This window comes from Mobula birostris, chromosome 25 (assembly GCF_030028105.1).
Source record: "Mobula birostris isolate sMobBir1 chromosome 25, sMobBir1.hap1, whole genome shotgun sequence".
Classification (NCBI taxonomy): domain Eukaryota; kingdom Metazoa; phylum Chordata; class Chondrichthyes; order Myliobatiformes; family Myliobatidae; genus Mobula; species Mobula birostris.
In genome coordinates, this window is record NC_092394.1 from 5,228,056 (window position 1) to 5,253,361 (window position 25,306).

The window sequence follows — 25,306 nt, forward strand, 5'->3', positions numbered from 1 at the left end:
TCCATCATTGCAAAGTGCTTTGCGAGACTGGTTCTATCACATCTGAAACCCTGTCTGCCGACTACCCTGGACCCCCATCAATTTGCCTATCGCACCAACAGGTCAACAGAGGATGCCAACTCCACGCCACTTCACTCTGCCCTGACCCACCTGGACAGCCCCAACTCTTACGTCAGAATGCTGTTCATTGACTTTAGTTCGGCATTCAACACTGTGATCCCCTCCAAGCTGATAGCCAAACTTCGCCAGCTTGGTATCAGCTCATCCCTCTGCATTTGGTCCTTGGACTTTCTGACTAACAGACCCCAATCAGTTAAGTTAGACAACTTCTCCTCCTCCACTCTCATCCTGAACACTGGCGTGCCTCAAGGCTGTGTGCTGAGCCCTCTTCTGTACTCCCTTTTCACCTATGACTGCGTTCCTGTACACGGTTCTAACTCCATAATCAAGTTCGCAGAGGACACCACGGTGGTTGGCCTGATCAGAGGGGATGACGAGACTGCCTACAAGGATGAGGTCCAGCACTTGGCCGCATGGTGTGCCGACAACAATCTGGCCCTTAACACCCAGAGGACCAAGGAGATCATTGTGAACTTCAGGCACGCTAGGAGCCACACTCACGTCCCCATCTACATCAACAGAACTGTAGTGGAGCGTGTATCAAGCTTCAAATTCCTTGGAGTCCACATTTCCGAAGACCTCACCTGGTCCCTGAGCTCCTCCATCCTGATCAAAAAGGCGCAACAGCACCTTTATTTCCTGCGGAGCATCAAGAAAGCTCACCTCTGTCCCAGGATACTGATGGACTTTTACCCCTGTACCATTGAGAGCATACTCACCAACTGCATGTCAGTGTGGTATGGCAATTCTCCCATATCAGACCGCAAAGCACTCCAGTGTGTGGTGAAAACTGCCCAGTGGATTATCGGCACCTAATTGCCCACCATTGAGAATGTCTACCAAATAAACACTGCCTGGGCAGGGCAAAAAGCATTATCAAGGATGCATCTCACCCTAACCATAGACTTTTTACTCTCCTCCCATCTGGTAGGCGCTACAGGAGCCTCCGTTCCTGCACCAGCAGGCACAGGAAGAGCTTCTTCCCCGAGGCTGTGACCCTGCTGAACCTCACATCACAGCGCTAAGCAGTATTGCACCCATATTGTACTGTCTCAGTACTTTTATATTTGTGTGCTGTAGCACTTTTTATTCACAGTTATTTTGTAAATAACACTATTCTTTGCATTTCGGTTTAGATGCTAACTGCATTTCATTGGCTTTGTATCTGTGCTCGGCACAATAGCAATAAAGTTGAATCTAATCTAGAGTCCTTGAAAGTGAGTCTGTAGGTTGTGGAATCAGTTCAGAGTTGAGGTGAGTGAAGTTATCCACGTAGGTTCAGGAGCCTGATGTTTGTAGGGTAACAACTGTTCCTGAATCTGGTGGTGTGGGACGTAAGGCTTCCGTACCCTCAGGCCGATGGCAGCAGTGAGAAGGATGATGTACTGCTTTCATGTGGCAACACTCCTTGCTGTGTGAGAACTCTTGACCTTACGATCTACCTCGTTATGATCTTGCACCCTATTGACTGTCTGCACTGGACTTTCTCTGTCACTGTCAGAAGGAAGTCGAAGGTTTTTTTACACACGGTGGGTGCATGGACTGGTGATAGAGGCAGATACACTGGGGACAATTAGGAGACTGTAATAGCCACATGGATGATGGAAAAATGGAGCATGTGGGAGGGGAGGGTTGGATTGATCCTGGAGTAGGATAATAGGTCAGCACAGCAAGGAGCCTGCATCCTGGCACAGTCCAGGCTGTGGGAGGAGCACACTGAAGCTCAGAGCAGCCAGTCTCTGTGGGGAAGGAGCTCAGTGCAAGCACCTTCCCCTGCAACTCATGGGGGGGGGGAAGCCCCTTGAACAAGGGTGTATCATATCAGGGGGCAATGGTGCTATTAAAACATTTTAAACTTTACACAACTGAGTGTAAGAGTTTTTTTGCTCTTGTATTTACTTTCCATTGCGATCCACTGATAACGGTGAAAGCAATCCAACTCTGTGAATGACACACCGTTCAAGGAGTGAGGGACCCTCTAACCTTTTTTTTACAGAAATGCGTTTATTGTAACTTTGACATTACTTCAACACAACAGCAAGCACACCAGAAACAAGAACAGTGACTAAGACTAAATTAAATTGTTCCAGTCCTGATCTAGGATGATGTTTACCATTTGCAATGCCCAGCAGCCCCGCAACACCCTGGTGGCAGAAGTGCCTTGGGGCCCGTCACCAGCAGCGATGGGATGACCGACAGGGAGACGGTGGGAAAGCTCGAGGCCTGGTGCCAGGCAAATAACAATGTCAACAAGGCAAAGGAGGTGGTCTTTAACTTCAGGAGAACTCACACCACTCGTACATTGGCATCACAGTTGTAGAAATTGAAAGCAGTTTCAAACTCCTGGGAGTACACATCACCTACTACCTCTCATGGTCACAGAACACACCCTACACAGTCAAGGAAAGTCATCAATGCCTCTACTTTCTGAGAAAGCTGAAGAGAGCTGGAATTTGCACATCTATACTCACATCATTCTACGGATGCACAGCAGAGAGCATCCTGACATGGGCATCACTGCTCGGAACAGAATCTGCACTGCGGCAGATAGGAAGGCCCAGTGCATCACTGGCACCAGCCTACCTACCATCAAGGGCGTTTATACAGAAAAGGGCCAGTGACATCATGAAAAGATCCCACCCGCCCTGCTCATGTCCCACCCCCATCAGGGAGGAGGCTAGGTAGCATCCACACCAGGACCAACACTCAAAAACAGTTACTTTCCCCGAGCAGTAAAGCTGATCAACACCTCCACCCACTAACCCACCCCTCCATACCCCCAACCACCACTACGTTATCATTTTCTGTCAGAGTCACCTTATGTACGGCCTGGTGTCGCCATAGACATACTATACAATCTATCTGTGTATATAAGCTACCTTGTGTATTTATACTTATTGTGGTTTTATTTCTCATTATAGTGTTTTTAATTTTTGGGTTTTTTTTCGTGCTTTGGATCTGGAGTAACAATTATTTTGTTCTCCTTTATACTTTCATATTTGGAAGTGACATTAAACAATGTTAAATGGTGTCATGAACGCCATGTTTTCTTTCTCCACTGTTGTCCCAGTGTGGATGTACTCCTGGAACAGAACCAGGCAGTCAGTCTGGGTGGAGCCCGCCACTGCTGGCCTCCAGGACCCAGGGAGAGCGACCTTACAGAGTAAACAGCACTGTCAACTGTTCACAGGGTGAGTGATCCTGCAGTGTGAGAGACACACCATAAACATCCTGAGCCAGTGAGCCTAGTCCCGGCTCAGAGGCTCGGCAAACGTGGGCTAACAGTGACCCCTGCAGTTGCTGCAGTGGCAGTACGAGTGGAGGGCAGGAGCTGCCCTTCACACCAAATTACTTCAGGGGGACTTGAGACAGCAGACGTTGAAATCTGGAGCTAAAAAGAAACAGCAGATGACCGGATTAGACAGCATCTGTGGGGGTGGAGGGGACAGGTAACATTTGGTGTTGACAACTGTCCATTTCCCTTTAAAGATCAAAAAGATAAAGATTAGCTTTATCAGTCACAGGTACATTGAAACCTATAATGACATATGATGTTTGTGTCAACAGCCAACACAGCCCGGATGTGCTGTGCTGTGGGCAGCCCACAAGTGTCATCATGTTTCAGGTGCCAACATGGATGCCCACAACTCACTCACCTACCAACCAGTACGTCTTTGGACTGTGGGAGGAAACCCATGTCGTCACGGGGAGAACGTGCAAACTCCTTACAGACAGAGGTGGGAATTGAACTTGCGTCAGTGCCGCTGTGAAAGCATTACGCTAACTGCCACACCACTGTGGCATCTCTACAGAAGCTGCCTGACCTGATGAGTTCTTCCCGAAGTCCCCTGGATGTTCCGAGTGCTGTGCTCCGCTCCTTTTAATGTGGGCTCTGTAAGTCCGTGCAGAGGCTGTGCCTCATAACCTGGTCACCATTTGGCCTGGACATCCTTGCTGCTGGACCTGAGGGAGCGGGTGTTGGTGCTCACACTCTCCCTGAGTGCTAAGATCTGCCCCCAACATCTCTTTAACCCACCAGGCCGCCGACCAGGTCTGTGTGAACCAGGGACAGACAGACAGAGCTCGACAGACACAAGTTCTTGAGGCTGAAACAACCAAGTCATCGGGAGCAAAGGAAGAGGAAACAGCTCAGCCCCACACGAGTGGCATTGAACCCCAAAAGAACACCAGATGTACACAATGAATAAATTTAGATGGCAGTGAAGTCAGTTTTATTCTTGGAAAACGCAGCAGCTGTTGTGCATAAAAGCAAGACTTCATTATAAAAAAAAGAACATCAATCACAGCTCTGTACAGGCCCTTTGGCCCACGATGTTGTGCCAACCCTTCAACCCTTTCCCTTCCACATAGCCTCCATTTTTGTTTCATCTGTGTGCTATCTAAAAGTCTTGTAAACGTCCCTAATGTATCTGCCTCTACCACCACCCTGACAACATGTTGCACAAACCCACCACTCTCTGTTAAAAAAAATCAACCTTTGGAATCCCCAGATACTCCCCCCTCCCCCACTCACAATCACATTAAATTACGCCTCCTCATACTAGCCACCCTGGGAAAAAGTCCCTGGCTGTCTATCTGTGCCTCTTATCATCTTGTACACCTCTGTCAAGTCACCTCTCATCCTCCTTCACTCCAAAGAGAAAAGCCCTAGCTCACCCGACCTTTCCTCATAAGACATGCTCTCTAAACCAGGCAGCATCCCACAAGCAGTAACAAGAGAAACAGCCAGGTTTGTTACACCAGACAATAAGGATTTTGTTTCTGAATATTGTGGATGTATCTTATGGATTTTGGGCTGCTGATCATGAAAATCACTATTAAATTTCCCTATCATGCTTCTTTTTATTTGTAATCGCCTATATGTATTACTTCAATTCATAATTCACATCAATTAAACTAAAATGTTGCCCACAATATAAGCTGAAAAGTTATCTATCTTTCTATCTTGTCCAGACATGCCTGGGCATGCTTAGGCAGGGTGGATACCGCATAGCAGGACAGGTTTAGAAAGGGTATAGAAGCAGCGCACACACACACACACACACACACTCATACACACTCGCGCACACACACACACACTCACACACACACACACACACACACAGCACACACTCACACACACTCGCACGCGCACACACTCACACACACTCGCACGCGCACACACACACACACGCACACACACTCACTCACACACACTCTCTCACGCACACTCACTCTCTCACATACACACTCTTTCTCTCTCTCATTCACACACACACATACACACTCACTCTCTCACACTCGCACACACTGCTCTATGCATTGTGTTTGCATGTACATCGGTTTGCGATCACGTTGATGTGCATGCTCTATGCGCGTAGCATATTGTGCGTATTCATTACAATAAAATAATGGTATTTTCAGGAGTATTTGTGATAACAAATGTCTTACCAATGTTGCCATATGCCACAATAGTTTCTGTTATATTTGTGGTGAGTATATGCTTAAATCTCAAAGATGAAGCATGACTCCTCTTTTTAAGAAAGTCTATAAACTCTACTTTGGTTGTAACATTAGCTACCAAAAGAAAGCCTAGGCTCCTTACGTTTTCTGCATTTCGACTTCTTCCCTGTAAACCCTGGCGCTGTCAGTGACGAGCATGGGGAAAGGTTTCACCGGGACATTGCGGTATCAGGGCAACTGGAATCCATCAATGCTGGCTGATTATTGTTGGACACTTCACCGAGAAGCCTCAGACACTAAGTACAAATGAAAATCATCAACAAATCATTTTTAATTTAGTTGAACTATTGCAAAGAGTCAGCACCATTATGAAATTAAATGCATTATATTCAATAAAAGTTAATTTCTTTTTTTCACCAAATTCCTACCTGATACAAGTAGTCCGAAATTATATTTATGATCTGCTTCAAGCGGTCTATCATAACGAAAAAAAATCCTGAGGAAGCAGCACTTTGAAAAAAAAATTTGTCCAGTGTTACTGAAAGGTAAATCTGTCAGATCTTTGGCTCACTCTTGTTCCCTTGGAACGCCAGCTTACCCACGTCCTCTACCAACCCCACGCAACCCCTGCCCTGTTAGTGGTGTTGTCTTTCTCTAGATGCTCGGTGGAGAGCATCTTGACTGGTTGCATCACGGCCTGAGGATGGGTGAGATAAAAACTACAGGTCGTAGGTTAAAGGGTGAAAGGTGAAATGTTTAAGGGGGACGTAAGGGGGAGCTCCTTCACCCAGAGGGTGGAACGAGCTGCCAGTGCAGGTGGTGGATGCAGGTTCGATTTCAACATTAAAGAGAAGCTTGGGTGAAATGGGAGGGATATGGCGAGCTTGAGTCCAGGGGCAGGTTGGTGGGACGAGGCAGAGAAACAGTTCAGCGTGGACTAGACGGGCCAAAGGGCCTGTTTATGTGCTGTAATGTTTCTTGGCTCTATAACTAAATAACTTGTCGTCAAAATCAAACCAACTCCCCGCCCCCAGCTGGGAGTCACAAGGAAACCAATCACCACTTCAGTGAATTGTAATTAATGAAAGCACTTTGGAAACTAATCCCAGCGAAGCAGTAATTACCCTAAATCGATGGTAAGAAAGATTATAGTCCTTGGGGAGTGAACCCATCTAATATGGTGCTAAGCTGCTTCACCTTTATAACTGGGTTTAACAGTCCCCCTGAGCTCTCACATGGAATGGCCAGTTAAGCTCCTCAGAGTCGGGAGAGCCGCCACCGATGGAGTTGTCCCTGACCCCTGCAGTTTCCTACAACGGGACCATCGGTGCTTTCGATGGCCCCCAGTGGCCGTACCTTGCTCCGAAGAGCACCTACATGACTGTGGCCTCTCTGATGGGTTTGGTGGTCTCCCTGGCCTCCTTCGTGAACGGCATGGTCATCCTGGTGTCCATTAAGTACAAGAAACTTCGCTCACCCCTCAACTACATCCTGGTGAACCTGGCCGTGGCCAACCTGATGGTCACTTTCTTTGGCAGCACCATCAGCTTCTCCAACAACCTGAACGGCTACTTCACCCTGGGGGAGACCGTGTGTCGGTTCGAAGGCTTCATGGTGTCCCTGACAGGTGGGTGTTCCTGGGGCATCCCTGGGGGTCCACAGGGAACTTCCCCTCCCATAGAGCATGACCTAGGGAACCCCTATCCTTAGGGATTGATCCTGTACTGAGCTAGGTATTCTGGGACTTGGACGAGGCCATTTGGCCTCTCATGCCTGTTCTATCATTGGCACTTCATGACTGATTGTTATTAGAGTTGTACAGCACAGAAACAGGCTCACAGGCGGCACAGTATCATAGCGGTTTGCGTGACACAGGTTCAATTTCCACCACCTCTGTAAGGAGTCTTTACGTTTCCCCTGCAACTGTGTGGGTTTCCTCCGGGTGCTCCAGTTTCCTCTCATGTTCCAACAATGTACCAGTCAGGGTTCGTGAGTTCTGTGGTGACACTTTCAATCTGCCCAGCTCATCCTCAGTGATTTGATTTGACATGAACAATGCATTTCACTGATGAACACGTGAGAAATAAAACTAATCTATCTAATTTTTAAACCACCATGTCCAGTGTACACTGTACAGTGATATCATCCCCATTGACCCTGTAGCCCTCTATGCCTTGGTGACTCGAGTACCCGATTCCATCTCCCTTGGCTCATGTTCATTAAAGAGGTAGAGGTGAGACTAATCAGAGATCTTGCTCTACGAGCCAGCAGAGTGTAATGGGCTGAATGGTGATCTGCATGTCTGTGCCAAGGTGGTCAATCACCATCCCCACTTAGAAACCGATTACTGGTCCTTCATTGCCACCGTGTTCATATCCTCCTCAATGGCACAGGGGACAAGAGGAATCTCAGGGTTGTATAGAAAAACATAGAAACATAGAAAATAGGTGCAGGAGTAGGCCATTCGGCCCTTTGAGTGAGCCTGCACCGCCATTCAGTATGATCATGGCTGATCATCCAACTCAGAACCCTGCACCAGCCTTCCCTCCATACCCCCTGATCCCTTTAGTCACAAGGGCAATATCTAACTCCCTCTTAAATATAGCCAATGAACTGGCCTCAACTGTTTCCTGTGGCAGAGAATTCCACAGATTCACCACTCTCTGTGTGAAGAAGTTTTTCCTCATCTCGGTCCTAAAAGGCTTCCCCCTTATCCTCAAACTGTGACCCCTCGTTCTGGACTTCCCCAACATTGGGAACAATCTTCCTGCAACTAGCCTGTCCAATCCCTTTAGAATTTTATACGTTTGAATAAGATCCCCCCTCAATCTTCTAAATTCCAGCGAGTATGCCTAGTCGATCCAGTCTTTCTTCATATGAAAGTCCTGCCATCCCAGGAATCAATCTGGTGAACCTTCTTTGCACTCCCTCTATGGCAAGGATGTCTTTCCTCAGATTAGGGGACCAAAACTGCACACAATACTCCAGCTGTGGTCTCACCAAGGCCTTGTACAACTGCAGTAGTACCTCCCTGCTCCTGTACTCGAATCCTCTTGCTATGAATGCCAGCATACCATTCGCCTTTTTCACCGCCTGCTGTACCACATACCGCATACATACTTTGGTAATAAATGTACCTTGTACCTTCAGCCTTGATTTCCTTCACCAGCAGTTCTGGGCAGCAGCTCTCCCCCACCACCTCCGGGGCAGCTCAGAATGGCTGATTTGCTGTTGATGCTCAGGTCCTGTGGGAGAAGCAGAAAGGTCCCTTGCCCTGTGCTGTAGGAGTTACTGGTAGAACCCTTCCTTTCCAGTCCTGAGGAAGGATCTTGACCCTAAATGTCATTTTCATAGACGCTGCCTGACCTGCTGAGTTCCTCCAGCATCTTGTGTGTGTTGCTGTGGATTTCCAGCATCTGCAGAATCTCTCATGTTTATGAATGGCCTCATCTTGTCCAAATCCCGGGTTGGTGGGACAGAAAGAGGACAGTGTCAGATGGGTGGAGGTGTAGTGAGGAAGTTTATGGTCATGTATACATGTACAGGTGAGATAGAGGTACAATGAAAATATTACTGTTGGTAGTGCCCATTCTGTTATACAGCACACAGTACATAACTTATACAAGACAGTAAAGCAACAAACAGACATTATACAAACAGCAATTAGACTCTAGTGCAAGAAGTGGAGTTCTGTTGCTAAGGAGAGTTAGTGTTGTGTCGGTTCATTCAAGAACCTGATGGTTGAAGGGAAGTAGATGCTCCTGATCCTGATGGTGTGGGACTTCAGCTTTCTGTACCCTCTGCCTGACAGGAGCCGTGAGATACAGAACAGGACAAGAAGACAGAGTCAGGGCAAGGTCCGAGCATTGGAGTTCAGAGTTCAACTCTGGTGTCCTCTGTAAGAAAGTCTGCACGTTCTTCCCATGTGTTTCCTTCCACAGTGCCAGGACGTACCAGTGATCGGGTCATTGTAAATTGTCCTGTGATTCGCCAAGGGTTAAAATGGGGGGTTGCTGGGTGTCGTGGCTCGCGGGCCTTTATAAAATAAGTTCACGGCTGAGATTGTCTCCGTCCTGTCCCTTCTGGAAAAGAACTGTCTCCTGGAGTAAGTGAGGCTGAGGTCTGTGCTGTGTCCTTTCCGGGCAGGTATTGTGGGACTGTGGTCGCTGGCCATCCTGGCCTTCGAGCGGTACATCGTCATCTGCAAACCCATGGGTGACTTCCGTTTCCAACAGCGACATGCGGTCTGGGGCTGCCTCTTCACTTGGCTCTGGTCACTGGTCTGGACTGCCCCGCCTCTGTTTGGATGGTGCAGTTATGTTCCTGAGGGTAAGAGTACTGTACATGTGTGTGAGAGCTTGGATCCCCACCTCCAACACCCTCCCACCATAGACACCACCTGCTTCTCGCTCCAGCTGCTTTACCGCTCCGTCTGCGTGTCGACACCTCCTCCAGTGCAGGATCCCAATATCTCTCGACTCCCTCAGCAACCACAAGCACCAGCCTCGAATCCAGCCCACTGTCAAGTTCCTGCAGCCCTCTTGGTGCAGAGTTCCAAGATAACTTTAATGGCCATGTGTCCCTGAAATCCCATAACAAGTCAAACCCATTCAATTCAGTAAAAGTCTCCAAGTTAGGCACCTCAACATTCTGAATCAAAATCAAAACCAGGTTTAATATCACTGACATTAGTCACAAAATTTGGTGTTTTGCAGCAGCAGTACACTGCAATACATAAAATATTCTATAAACTACAATAAGAAAAATACATAAATATTTAAATTAATCGGGTAGTGCAAAAAGAGTCCAAAGCTGTAGTCATCCTAAATGGAAATATCTGATGATTCCCTTCGGAGATGCACACACAGAGTCGCCACTTTCCTGCGCCAGCTTAGTGCACCCCTCTCCACTCTCTCCCACTGGTTCTCCTGGGACTCCAGATTTCCACTCGACTTCGACAATCCCCAGGGGGTGACCTTCTTCCTTTGCTGCCAATGCCTCTGCCATTGGCCACCTGGGGCATCACTGACCAGGGGATCCTAGATCTTCAAATCATTGCCTCCCCCACCATGCATACATACACACACACACGCACACACACACGCACACACACACGCACACACACACGCACACACGCACGCGCACACGCACGCGCACACGCACAAACACACACCATGAAGTTGCTCCTTATTCATTTAATTCGGTAAAGCAAACTTCCTGTTTGCTATCATAGTTCTGTTGTATGGATCTTACTGCATGCAAACAATTGGAAATACAGTGGATTTTCAGTTAATTGGGCCATTGGTAATCCGGGCAGCCGTTTATTTGGGACACTATGCCACTTATTGCAGCAGGAGACTGCTGCCAAACGGTTTCTAGCCAGCGTCAGTCGTGTGTACTTGTGTGGGTGTTAGACGTAACACTGTGCTTTGAGCAAACAATTTTTAAATAGCATCAGTTGTGTGTTTTTGTGTTCAAAAAGCAGTGAATTTTGTGACTTGAGAGTTGGCAAGGGGTAAGCAGTAACAAGTTGGAGCTGTTTTGCTGACTGCAGTTTCAAGCGGATGCCAGAAACGTCTGAGAGTGCAAGCAAAATGATTTCACTACTTCAACAAGTTAGGAATTATGAAGGTGAGAAAATCTGTAGATGCTGAAAATCCAAAGCGACACACACAAAATGCCGGAGGAACTCAGCAGGCTAGGCAGCATCTATGGAAAAGAGTAAACAGTTGACATTTCAGGCCGAGACCCTTCACCAGGACCACAGATCCTGCCTGGCCTGCTGAGTTCCTCCAGCATTTTGTGTGTGTTGCTCAGGAATAATGAAGAATTTGAAGCTATCGACAATTGTCCTGAATGTTACAATGAAAATGAAGATTTGGAGGATGCAACCATCTGAAGCATTGTGTGAAGGTAGTCCATGATCTACACTAGGTGTCTGCGCTGATTTTGTTCATTTACAGTCAATCAAAAGAACACTGGATGAACTCCTCTGATGATAACTATGAGGAACTAATACACAATCTTATAGTACTGTAGAGCTATTGGTACTGTTCTAATTTGTTCTGTATTCCATTTAAATACATAAATTGTTACTCAGTTAAATGACAGTTTGTCTTTTTTTATACCTCTTAATTACTTCCATGAAACTTCAGCAAATTAGGGCAGCCACTCAATTGGTTAAGTGTGCTGGTCCTGATGTGTCCCAGTTAATCAGAATCCACTGTATTTTTTATCTCTCCCACCCCCTTACTCCCTGGTGATTCACATAGTGTGTGTGTGTCTGTAGTGATGGGGTGCACACACACTGTGTCCCCAGTGCGAGTTGAGCGTGGTTAATGTAATGCTTTACAGTGCCAGTGATCAGAGACGGGAGTTGATTACTGCTGCTGTCTGTAAGGAGTTTGTACCTTCTGCCCGTGACTGCGCGGGTTCCTCCCGCGTGCTCTGGTTTCCTCCTGCATTCCAAGAAGGCATATGGCTAGGGTTAGGATTAGTAAGTTGTTGGTGACATAAGCATGGAGACATGTGAACTATCCCCAGCACGTGCTCAAACTGTGTTGGTTGTTGAATCAAACAACACATTTTACTGCATGTTTCAATGTACATCTGGCAAATAAAGATAATCTTAATCATTTTATCCACCCTGAATCAACAGCTTCAGTTAACTAAGATCGTTTTCCTTTCTGGGCACTAGGACTGCGGACATCTTGCGGACCGAACTGGTACACGGGTGGGACCAACAACAACAGCTACGTGGCTGCCCTGTTCATCACCTGCTTCGTGGTGCCCTTGAGCCTGATCATCTTCTCCTACACCAGCCTGCTGGTGGTCCTCCGAGCCGTGAGTTTGGTGAATTCTTCTGCTCCAAAGATAAACTCCTCTTCCAATCCTCTCTCCCACCACAAGGCAGATGGAAAACTGTAGTTTCCCTCCATCTCCTCTCATCCCCAATCTCCAACACACTGACTGGAGTCAGCTGCTTCCAATTCAGCATCAGCTCAAGTGCTGTCTCAGACCTGAGAATGTGTGATAGGACGTGGTGGAGGGAGATTCACTCTGTGTCAACGTTCCCTCTAATTTTTTTTACAGCAGTGCAGTCCAACCATTACCCTGAGCAGAAAATTTTTACATGGCCTGAAAACTACAAGGCATTTTAATAAAACTTATTAAAACATTCACAGCTGAAAATTCAGCTGTGCGGCAACAAAGGTTATGTGCGTGGGAGTATTTCAGTTACTGCGCAGCCACACACCTGCGCAGCTTCTAGGGTAAAGTGCTCTGTCTCTTACTCTGGGAGTGAATGATGGAATGCTGCAGAAGAAACTTCCCTCTGTGTCTGACCCCGGGAGTATGTGATGGGACGGTGTGGAGGGAGTTTCACTCTGTGTCTGACCCAGGGAGTGATGGGACAGTGTGGAGGGAGTTTCACTCTGTGTCTGACCCCGGGAGTGTGTGATGGGACGGTGTGGAGGGAGATTCACTCTGTGTCTGACCCCGGGAGTGTGTGATGGGACGGTGTGGAGGGAGTTTCACTCTGTGTCTGACCCAGGGAGTGATGGGACAGTGTGGAGGGAGTTTCACTCTGTGTCTGACCCCGGGAGTGTGTGATGGGACAGTGTGGAGGGAGTTTCACTCTGTGTCTGACCCCGGGAGTATGTGATGGGACGGTGTGGAGGGAGATTCACTCTGTGTCTGACCCCGGGAGTGTGTGATGGGACGGTGTGGAGGGAGATTCACTCTGTCTGACCCCAAGAGTGTGTGTTGGTACGGTGTGGAGGGAGCTTCACTCTGTGTCTGACCACGGGAGTGTGTGATGGGACGGTGAGGAGGGAGCTTCACTCTGTGTCTGACCACGGGAGTGTGTGATGGGATGGTGTGGAGGAAGATTCACTCTGTGTCTGACCCCGGGAGTGTGTGATGGGACGGTGTGGAGGAAGATTCACTCTGTATCCGAACCCGGGAGTGTGTGATGGGACAGTGTACAGAGAGATTCACTCTGTGTCTATCTCTTGTCTGGGGAGAGTTTGACAGGACAGTGTTGCTGGTGTTGTGATGAGGTTCCACAGAGTGTGAGTGAGTTCTGCCTCTCCTCCGCAGATCGCTCAGCAGCAGAAGGAGAGCCAGACGACACAGCGTGCCGAGCGAGAGGTGACCCGCATGGTGATCGCCATGGTGATGGCCTTCCTGATCTGCTGGCTCCCTTACACATGCTTTGCCATGGTGGTTGCTGTTAACAAGGACATCGTGATCCAGCCCACCCTGGCCTCCATGCCTTCGTATTTCTCAAAGACCGCCACCATCTACAACCCCATCATCTACGTCTTCATGAACAAGCAGGTACAACCAATTCTCCCACCTTCACTGAAGAAGCAACTAGACATACAATACTGGGCAAAAGTCTTAGGCACATATATGTATAGCTGGGTGCCTAAGACTTTTGCACGGTACTACAGTAATTATATGTATCGCACTGTACTGTTGCCACACAAAAAAACAAATTTCATGACATATGTGAGTGATGATAAACCTGATTCTGATATGGGTCTCTATTGTGGACTGAGAGAGGGAAGGGGGCAGGGAGAGGAGAATTGTGGTTGGGAAGAGGGGAAGGGAGAGGGGAGGGAGCAGGAAGCACTGGAGAGACATTCTGTAGTGATCAATAAACTAATTGTTTGGAATCAAATGACCTTCCCTGGAGTCTCGGGACTGGATGTGTCTGCACCTGCACCACCCCCACCCTGGCACTCCTTCTCTGCCACCTGTCCTACACCTTCCCACATCACTCCACCCTCGCCACTCCCAACATTCTTTGTTCCTGCCACAAACCTAGTGAACTTAATTTAATTTAATTAATTTATTTATTGAGATACAGAGTGGAACAGGCCCTTCTGGCAATTCGAGCCACACCTGCCCAAAAATCCTCTGATTTACCCCTAGACTAATCACTGGACAATTTACAATGACCAATTAACCTACTAACTGGTACATCTTTGCAATATGGGAGGAAACCGGAGCACCCGGAGGAAACCCACGCAGTCACAAAGAGAACGTACAAACCCCTTACTGACAGCGGTGGAAATCGAAACCTGATCTTACAGCTGGTACTGTAAAGTGTTAACTAACCACTACGTTACCGTGCTGACTCTGTAGAACTCTGTTAATCCACCAGGTCTGGGACATCACTGGTGTCGGACTAGCAGATTTTGTTAATATTCTAACACCTTTAATTCACTTTTTATTTGAAGATGTTATATTATATTTAGTTAATGTGCTGAGTTTTTAAAAAGAAGCTCGAGAAACAGAAGGGACAAGTCAAATGGAGCACAGAACCAGATCCGGTAAATATTCCTAAGAGAACCAGGTACTGAATTGTCGGGATTTCCGAACGGTCGGATCGCAGATGATCAGAGTTCCTCTGGGTCTGCCTGCCACTGCCACCTGGTGGCCAGCTGGAGGATGGCACCTCTGCTTGGCTGATTTAAGAGCATTTCAGATTGTAGAACTGCTTCCTTTCTGTACCCGAGGATGGCCAAGAGCTTTGTAGACAACGAGGCACTTTTGAAGTGTAATGGGATTAAAGGCTGATTTATACTTGTGCGTCAACTCGACGCCGTAACCTACGCAAGTGGCCTACGCGCGTTGTGAGCATTTATACTTGTGCGTTGGTGTGTCTGCGTCGCTCTGCAATTCGGGCATGTCGCGCATGCGTACCTACGGTGTCGAGTTGACACACAAGTATAAATCAACCTTTAGAATACAGCAGCTGACAGGGTAGGATCCCATGAGAAGGAATAACCATTCACCCACACCACCAGGGAGAACTTCAGGCAATACCGTTCTTCAGGCAATACTTTGAGAGCAACATGCACAAAATGTTGGAGGAACTCTGCAAGTCAGGCAGTATTTATGGAGGGGAGTAAACAGCAAACGTTATGAGGTAAGAACCTTCATCAGGACTGGAAAGGAGGGGGTGAACCAAGTCTCAGGACAGACACAGTGGTAGATATAAAGTAGTCTTTTTATTTGATATACACTCTCACAAACAAATAAACTAACAGCCTTTTGGAGTCACGAGAGAGAGAGAGAGAGACAGACAGACAGACAGACAGACAGACAGAGACAAAGACTCTCTGACCCAACGTTACTCCTCATTTTTATGTGTTAAAAAACATAGTTAACAGGACAATTTCTATAGTTACAATGCCTTCATAATCTTTCTTTTGAGTTACATGTAGTTTCAATTGCCTGGATCTTCCCACTAACTCACCTAAAGTAAGTGTTAGTTACTGTCGTATTCATACAATGGATGTTGATTGCGTTCATGCATACGCAGACATACATTAGTTAAGTGCCTGTTCCCTGGTTCTAAGCTGCATTTAAAATTTAATGTACAGTCTATATTCAGATCTGATGGTTGGCTGCTGAAGTCAATGTTGGGTATATGCACTAACCCCAAAATATATCCTAACAGTCCCTTCTCTTGGCCCTCACGGACAAGATAAATTGTTCCAGGAAAGGCCAACCGATCTACTCAAATATGGCAGCAAAAATGCTCTGCTTTGGAACCTCTCCCCCAATTACTCTATGTGCATCTACATCTATGCTATCATCCGTAATGGCTACTTACAAGACACTAAGCAGAGAGATTGTTCCAGAAATTTGACCAACACTCCTCAAAATACAGCTTTGTCATTCATATGCTTGTTGCCTCCTTCCCTGCTGGCTGATTGCAGTTTAATCACATTCTTTATCTTCACTCCTTCCATCTCTGATAGCTAAAACTCTGCAGTGGCTATCAGTGGTTACTCTCTTTCCAGGGTCATCGGCAAGGTAAATGTATCAGGCTTACAGGCCCTCTTACCGATGTACAGGAAGGACTGGGGTGGTCTCTATTTGAATGACTGCAAGGACCTCTCCCCGGTGGCACTGGAACATCCAGCTGACAGCTGGCCCAACCGCTGAAAGGGCCCAGCTCGTTTATATTCATTCCCCATTTTGGTTGGGAGTGTCTGCCTTCAGGTGCCATTTGCAATTTCTTCTCTTTCTCAGCCTGCCATGCCATTGAAGTTGTGGAATCTGCTGTCTCTGCTGTAACTTGGATCCATCCCCATTTATTTTCCCCAGTGTCTTACCTATTTTACACCGTACAACTAATCATCTGCCTTCAGCAACCAGCCTTCATTACAGGGTACCCGTTCCCATTATACTTTGGCTTGTTGTCGTGCTCTCTCCGTGTCTTCTGCTTTTGCTGAGGGGTCAGCTTTCATCAGGTGTGGTCAAGTGTGATGCAGCTGGCTGGGATTTATCTCTCTGATTCTCTGCAATGACACCGTTACCGGGAACACTTGACCCCTCGCTCTGTGTGTGGGGGCAACAAGAAGGTGAGTTGTACAGTTTGACCAGTATCCAGAGTTTCCACTGGCTGCCTCATCGGGACTGTACAGGAGCCATTCGCCCAGAGCACCACCTGTGCTCCTATCGATCTGGGAGCAAACTCTGCCTTTTCCTCATCTGGCACCCCCGCCCCATCTTACTTCCTTCAAAGGGGTCTTCCTTCCTTTCATTAAGTCCTGAATCGGAGCCGCTAGTGCAGAGAACTCTGCTGTGAAATTATAGCAGTAATTGATTAGGCCCATTAGCCTCCTTACGTTTACTGACTGGGATGTAGAGTTGATTGCAGGATGTCTGTAATCTGACATGTCCTTCTTCCCTTGGGAAATCACGTAGCCTAGGTGCTGTACGGTTGGCTTTACTGTCTGGGCCTTGTGTGGACTGATTGTTTCACAGTATCTCTAAAAAATTGGCTATCGCCCCAAAATGACCTGCTTCATCTTCCGAAGAAATTGGTAGAGTATCTACATATTGCAAGCTGTTTGGCCGGTAGGGTGTTAGATTGAGCTTTTCCAGAGTTTGCACCGTGTCTTTATGAAAAAATGGCTGGGCTATTGCGGTATCCCTGGGGAGTCTGGTCCGTGTATTCTGCTGCCCACCAACGGTGAAGGCAACTCGGTCTTGGTACTCAGGTGCTAAGATCCATTAGCGATATCCTGGACTGAGAAAATGTTATGTTCTGAAGACAGGCCATTCAGGATTGTAACAGGGCTCACTACAGTTAGATGCAATTAATGACGATATAGTCTGTTGTTATTGACATGATCCATTGGGCTTCCTTGCTAACCATATACAGTAGGCGAAAAGATGGCAGCGCACCGCGCATGCGCAGCTCTCCGGTGAAAAATGATGTTGTATCTGTTAAATAAAGGCCGTGGACAATTCTGATTTGATAGAGAATGGACGTGAAATCACAGAGGAACATCTAGAGAAATTTCTGAAACGCCCGTCCGCTGCTGTTGTTACTGTGTGGTCGGGAATCTTTCGGAGGGTAGGCCTCAAAATCCCCGGCCTTGCCTGCTTTTGGCGACCGAGAAGGAAGTCGAATCTTTCAGCAGAGATGCCACTCGGTACTCGGTGTCGGAGAGCTGATCAGAGCTCGAAGTTTTCCGATGACTCAGAGTCGGATTGTGGTCGGCATGGCAGGGAGAGTTTTTCTTCCCTCTCCTGTCTGCGTGAGATGTGGGACATTTGAGAGACTTTGAACTTTACTGTGCTCATGGACTTCATCAAGTTATCGTATTGTTGCACTGTTGTAACTATATGTTATAATTATGTGGTTTTGTCAGTTTTTTCAGTCTTGGTCTGTCCTGTGTTTTGTGATATCACACTGGAAGAAATAATGTATCATTTCTTAATGCATGCATTACTAAATGACAATAAAAGGGGACTACGTGTCTTCATAATCTAAATTGACACAGTCCTGATATTCTGGGTCCTTCACTGCAGTCTGAACCACTGTCAGGGCATCAGCTTTTATAGGGCACTGCTTATGGGGTTTACGCAGGTCCCCTCTATCTTAACTGAGTTTATCTTCATTCGACTACAACCTTGCTTGTGTCTAGCCCACCTGTAGACACCGTCCTGTCTCCAGTCTCTGATGATCAGAGCAGCTGCAGCTATGCTGGCTAAGTTGTGAACACTTGGTTGTACATGTTCGCTGCCCCTGACTTGTCCATATTATTTCTCCCTTTCCGGAATCTATAATGGTCCCCCACCTCCGTTAGAATGTCTATTCCTAGGATAGTACCCTCGTTATCTGGACAGACCCAGGAATCTACAGGAAGCTGCACCCCCTCAATCTAAACTACCTGGGGCTGACTTCTCTCCGGCCTACTGGACCAGTAATGTAAATCGCCTCTCCAGTCGTGGGCTTGGGTAGATCAGTTATCGATACTGATGACCCTGTGTCCACTAACATTTCACTTAATAACCATTTTGTGTACATCCGCGGATGACCACCACTGACAATGCAGGCTGCCATCAGTCATTTGTCTGACCTCACCAGCTCTATGATCTGGTCAGCAATCAAATCAGAAAGAGCGGACACTGCTGTGGATTCTGTCTGCTTTGGTGAGTGGTTCTCCAACCATGGCCTGAGAAGCCACCATTGTAACAAATTGTCTCCTTCTCCCTTCCACACCTATTCCGGCAGTTTCTTACTAGCTGCTCTGGTTGCTGGCACACAAAACAAGTCCTCTGTGATATCACAGCAGCTACTTTATAACTTCTCCCCGCTCCTCCCCAGACTATTTCACTGGCTCATGATACTATTGTGGAACAGGTTTATCCCCCCACTATCCCCAAATCTAAAACTTCCTGGTGGGCTGAGCTCAGGCCTTCCTTCAGCATTTTCAGGAAAACTGGGTCATCCCTCCCTGGATTATCCAACCCTGAATACTCCTTATACACTCAATATTTATGTTCTGCATAATCCATGGCTGTCTCATCAGCTCTTTAAATCACTGACATTATCGTTCTCCAGTTACTCTCACCTCCCCTAGTCACTACCTCATTTCTACTTTAAGGAAGTGATATTTCTCTTCATTGCTGGCATTCCCAGTAGTTGCTCACGTGCCATTCTGCACTCCCTGGGCCATACTGTCCCATATATTCCTCGGGCACTGTACTTTTACCAACACATGTATATCTTTGGGGTGCATCTGGTGAATTTCAACTATTTCCTCAAGCTTGCGCCAGAATTCTGAATTCCCACATGCGACTTGAAGTGAGGGCAGCTCTGACAAAATGCTCTGTTTCTCCCCAGGGTAAAGGGCTTATGGATGGTCATAATCAAGGTCAAGGGCTGGCTTGGTTTGTAAGGGTTCTTGACCTGACGTTGCCTAACCTCTACAGGTGCCACCCTGATGAATATCTGGGCATAACCTCATCCTCAAAAACCTTCATCCTAATTCCCACATTATGTATATATAACTGATGGGTAAATGTTAAACTGTACATACTTAAAACCACATAGAATATACTCTGCAATCTGCCACCTACTGTACATGCTTCTGAACTAATAATGCCTGTTGTATTCCTTTGCATTTGAAACTGTTGCACCAAGGTTACAGACTTATTGTTAAACACACAAACACGCTCGCTAACACATCTGTTGCTATACAGTTCCCCGAAGGAGTATTCGCGCACTTCACTACTGTCCCAAACTGTCAGTGATCACCCTTTGCAACTGATAGTCTCATCTCAGCAAATAAACAAACAAAGTTTAGTCTCTTACATAAACACACATGCACACACACTGCACTGCTTTTATATCTACTAATTCAGCTCTCCGCCATGTTCGTGTTACCTCTCAATACTTTAGTCACTGACCCAAATAGACCCAAGTGTGAGAGCTAATTTTAAAAATACTGAGATTACTGGCCTCATGTTGGGTCGCGAAGGCATCCCGGACGAGCCCCCAAATGTTGTAACATGACAGATATAAAGCAGTCTTCTTATTTGATCAGGGGCAAATAAGTTCACAGCCTTTTGGAGCCACAAGAGAGAGACAGAGACATTCCAACTCAACATTACAGCATATTTTTACATAGGTAACAGGACAATTTCTATAGAAACAATGCCTGGATCTTCCCATCAACATACCAAAAGTAAGTGCTAACTACTGTTGTCTTCATGCAATGTGGTGTCGATTGCATTCATGCATATGCAGACAATATCAGTAAAGTGCCCGTTTCCTGGTTTCAAGCTGCATTTTAAATTTAATTTACAGTCCATGTTCAGATCTGAAGGTTGGTTGCTGAAGTCAAATTTCACAATAGGTCCTAACCCCAAATTCTGCCCTAACATGAGGAAGAAACCAGAATAAGAAGGTGGGAGGGGGTAAGGAGTACAAGATAGGTAAGACCAAATGAGGAAGAAGGTGGATGGGTGGGGGAAGGAAGGTGAAGTAAGAAACTGAGAGGTGATAGGTGGAAGAGGTAAAGGACTGAAGAAGAAGGAATCTGATAGGAGAGTATAGTGGACTGTGGGAGAAAGGGAAGGAGATGGAGCACCATACAGAGGTGATGGGCAGGTGAGAAGAGAAGGGGTGAGAGGGGAACCAGAATGGGGAATGAACAAAGGGGGGGAGAGTAATGAGAAACCAGAAGTTAGAGAAATCAACGTTCATGCCATCAGATTGGAGGCTACCCAGACACTGCGAGGATGTTTGTGTTTACTTGACGTAGCCTTAGAGCAGCACACCGCCTGAAGAAATGCATCCCTGACGGAGCAGCACTTCCTATGTACTGCACCAGGAACACTGGGGACAGTTTTATGTTTATTTCTCCTGAGTGAAACCTGAACTCAGTTCAGGACAGAAACAGCTCTTCACTCTGGCCAGAGGCACACAGAGGAGGGGTGTTCTGAACCTACCCCTGCCATTGTTTAGTTTGCTGTGTTGTTTATGTGTCATACGATATGGGGAACAGGCCTGTTGGCCCCTCTAGTCCATGCCAACCATCAAACACCCATCTACAGTGATCTCAGTCCATAACCGTCATGCTGTGTGCGGGCAACATTGGAACCCAAGTGCGGAGGAAAGAGATTCTGTTGCAGAGACGGCAACCGAAGTTTACTCATTGGAATTCCAACAGAACGTCGGTTGCTGGGTTGAGTGACACCTCAAGATGTTACATTCTCAAAACTGGGACCTTGCGATTGGTGCTAATCGGGCGGCTGCTCTAATAATGCGAGTTACATGGAATCCCCGAGCCTAACAAACTTAACAAGTTTAATCGGAAAGCACCAGGAGACCGCATTACAAAGAGCAGGTCATTCGAGGAAAGCACAAGGACTTCTAAACAATTTAACAATTCTTGTTAAACAGCAATGAACTATCTCAGGTGCTGTAAAAACCTCAGAGCCCAACACTCTCTGGCTCCCTGCACCAGGCCCAAAGAACTCATTACAATTAAGGCATAGGAGCAGAATTAGGCTATTTGACCCATTGAGTCTGCTCTGCCATTCCACCATGGCTGATTTATTATCCCTCTCAACCCCATTCTCCTGCCTTCTCCCCGTAACCTTTGAAATCCTGACTAATCAGGAAACTATCAACCTCCACCTTAAGTACATCCAATGACGTGGTCTCTACAGCTGTCTGTGGTAACGAATTCCACAGACTCACCACTCTCTGGCGAAAGAAATTCTTCCTCATCTCTGTTCAGAGTTGGTTGAGGAAAGCAGAGATGAGTGATGGCAGAGGTGGAGCTCCAAGGAGGGCATGGTTGAGGCAGGCAAAGGCAGAGCTAGGGTCAAAGCAGAGTTGCAATGTCCCCAAGAGCAAGGAAAGTCCTGATGTCTCTTTGATTTAAACGCCGGGCTGAATGCTGGTGACATGATTCAGGCTCCAAAGTTGTTTGAGAGCGAAGTGCGAGGCTGGATTGAAAATGTCAGGGTGTTGGGATTGGAGGCGAGGTGAAGTCTGGTTCTTCCCCATAAGGTTTACTTAGCCCTGTGCTGAACTGAGACTGTAGTCTGCTCTGGTCTGGTTTCATGTCTTTTGTAAAACTTAATTTCTGAAGCTCTTTGCTTACTTTTATCGTTTTTTCTTTTATTGTAGAGGAAAGGGAATTGTTGAAAGAGAGAGAGAGATGATTGGGAGGGGAGAGAGAGGGGTGCAGAGTGGGAAGAAGTCATTTGTAGATATCGCAGTAAACTACAGAGACAAGAGTCAGAGAGATACAACCCGGCACACTCTCTCCTTTCTATCTCTCTCACACCCACACACTCGCTCTCTCTCATAGACACTTACTTTCTCTCACACATACTTCCTCTCTCCCTCTTATTCACTCTTACACATGCACCAACTTTCTCTCTCACCAGCACTCTCTCACAGAGACACACACACTCACTTCCTCCCTTTCACACTCTCTCTCTCTCTCACATACATATACGCAGACTCACACCAACTTTCCTTCTCTCTCTCTTCCCAATGGTCTGACCGTTTCTCCTTTCTCTCCCCCTTGCAGTTCCGGGACTGCCTGCTCACCACCCTGTGCTGCGGCCGCAACCCGTTTGCGGGCGATGAAGAGAAGACCTCCAGCTCCACTGCAGGGAGTTGCACCGAGACTGTCACCCTCTCCGAGGTGGGTGGCAACAGAGTCTCCCCAACTTGAAACACAAAAGCGATGCTGCTGCCAGGATCCCTCCCCATCAGCAATCCCCTTAACGATTAAAGATTAGTTTTATTTGTCAAGTGTACATCGAAACGTACAGTGAAATGCATCATTTACATCAATGACCAACACAGTCTGAGGATGTGCTGGGGGCAGTCCACAAGTGTCGCCGATATGGCTTGCCTACAACTTACCAACCTGTACATCTTTGGAATGTGGGTGGAAATCAGAGCACCCAGAGGAAACCCACACAGTCATGGGGAGAAAGTACAAACACCTCACAGGGGTTCTGTGGGAGGGTCTGGCGAGTGGGCCAAATTTTAATGAGTATGGGGAAGAGGAATGAAAGGGGAGCAGGGTTATATGGGGTTGGACAGGCGACTGGCACGGTGATGCAGTTAGTTAGAGCAGCCACCAAACAGCACCAGAGTCCCGGGCTCAATCCTGACCTCGAGTACCGTCTGTGTGGAGTTTGCACGTTCTCCCTGTGGGTTCCCCTCAGGCTCTCCAGCCTCCTCCTACACCCCAACAATGGTTAAATGTTCACTCTAAATTGTCCATAATGTGTGGAATCTGGGACCATTGGATCGGAGATGATTGGAATGTGGGGAGAAGAGAGAATGGGATTAATACATTTGGGTGGTTGATGGTCAGTACAGACTTGGTGGGCCGAAGGGCCTGTTTCTGTGACTCTGAGAAAGGGAGGGGGTGGTTACGAGAGAGAAAGAGGCACCTACATGATGAGTGAGCAGCACAGTCTCTGTCTACATGTTCCGTGAACTCTTTATGGATTCCACCAGCACATCTGGCCAGTGTCGAGACTTGTTTACCATGTCAGGCAAGTCCACATCTGTTCTGAGGACTGTCCTCTGAGATCTTTCTGAACAGATTGCTCAGTGAGGAAACCTGAAATCCAGTGTTTGTATGAGTGACTGATTCAATAAACTGTACAAGTAATGAGTCTGCGTTTTACTTGTGTCCCTTCTTATTTCTCCTGCATGAAACACTCTGGCTCTGATCCACATACTGTATCATGCGTGGCACCGAACAACATAGAAACCATAGAAACTACAGCACAGAAACAGGCCTTTTGGTCCTTCTTGGCTGTGCCAAACCATTTTCTGCCTAGTCCCACTGACCTGCACACGGACCATATCCCTCCATACACCTCCCATCCATGTATCTGTCCAATTTATTCTTAAATGTTAAAAAAGAACCCGCATTTACCACCTCGTCTGGCAGCTCATTCCATACTCCTACCACTCTCTGTGTGAAGAAGCCCCCCCCTAATGTTCCCTTTAAACTTTCCCCCCTCACCCTTAACCCATGTCCTCTGGTTTGTCTCTCCCCCAGCCTCAGTGGAAAAAGCCTGCTTGCATTCACTCTATCTATACCTATCATAATTTTATATACCTCTATCAAATCTCCCCTCATTCTTCTACGCTCCAGGGAATAAAGTCCTAACCTATTCAACCTTTCTCTGTAACTGAGTTTCTCAAGTCCCGGCAACATCCTTGTAAACCTTCTCCGCATTCTTTCAACCTTATTTATATCCTTCCTGTAATTTGGTGACCAAAACTGCACATAATACTCCAGATTCGGCCTCACCAAAGCTCTATACAACCTCATCATAACATTCCAGCTCTTATACTCAATACTTTGATTAATAAAGGCCAATGTACCAAAAGCTCTCTTTACAACTCTATCTACCTGTGATGTCACTTTTAAGGAATTTTGTATATGTATTCCCAGATCCCTCTGTTCCACTGCACTCCCCAGTGCCTTACCATTTACCCTGTATGTTCTATCTTGGTTTGTCCTTCCAAAGTGCAATACCTCACACTTGTCTGTATTAAACTCCATCTGCCATTTTTCAGCCCATTTTTCCAGCTGGTCCAAATCCCTCTGCAAGCTTTGAAAACCTTCCTCACTCTGTCCACTACACCTCCAATCTTTGTATCATCAGCAAATTTGCTGATCCAATTTACCACATTATCATCCAGATCATTGATATAGATGACAAATAACAATGGACCCAGTACTGATCCCTGTGGCACACCACTAGTCACAGGCCTGCACTCTGAGAAGCAATCCACTACTACCACTCTTTGGCTTCTTCCATTGAGCCAATGTCTAATCCAATTTACCACCTCTCCATGTATACCTAGCGACTGTATTTTCCTAACTAACCTCCCATGCGGGACCTT

The 25,306-nt window shown here is 46.9% G+C and overlaps 1 protein-coding gene across 1 annotated transcript; it reads left to right on the forward strand.

The window, feature by feature from the left end:
* Window positions 1-1,718: 1,718 nt before the first annotated feature.
* On the forward strand, window positions 1,719-24,031 carry LOC140187552 (pinopsin-like). Its single transcript, XM_072242952.1, has 6 exons — window positions 1,719-1,736; window positions 6,898-7,210; window positions 9,730-9,912; window positions 12,281-12,426; window positions 13,684-13,923; window positions 22,953-24,031. Exons 1-6 carry the CDS (start codon window positions 1,719-1,721, stop codon window positions 23,097-23,099), a joined length of 1,047 nt encoding a protein of 348 aa, XP_072099053.1. The 3' UTR covers window positions 23,100-24,031.
* Window positions 24,032-25,306: the final 1,275 nt, after the last annotated feature.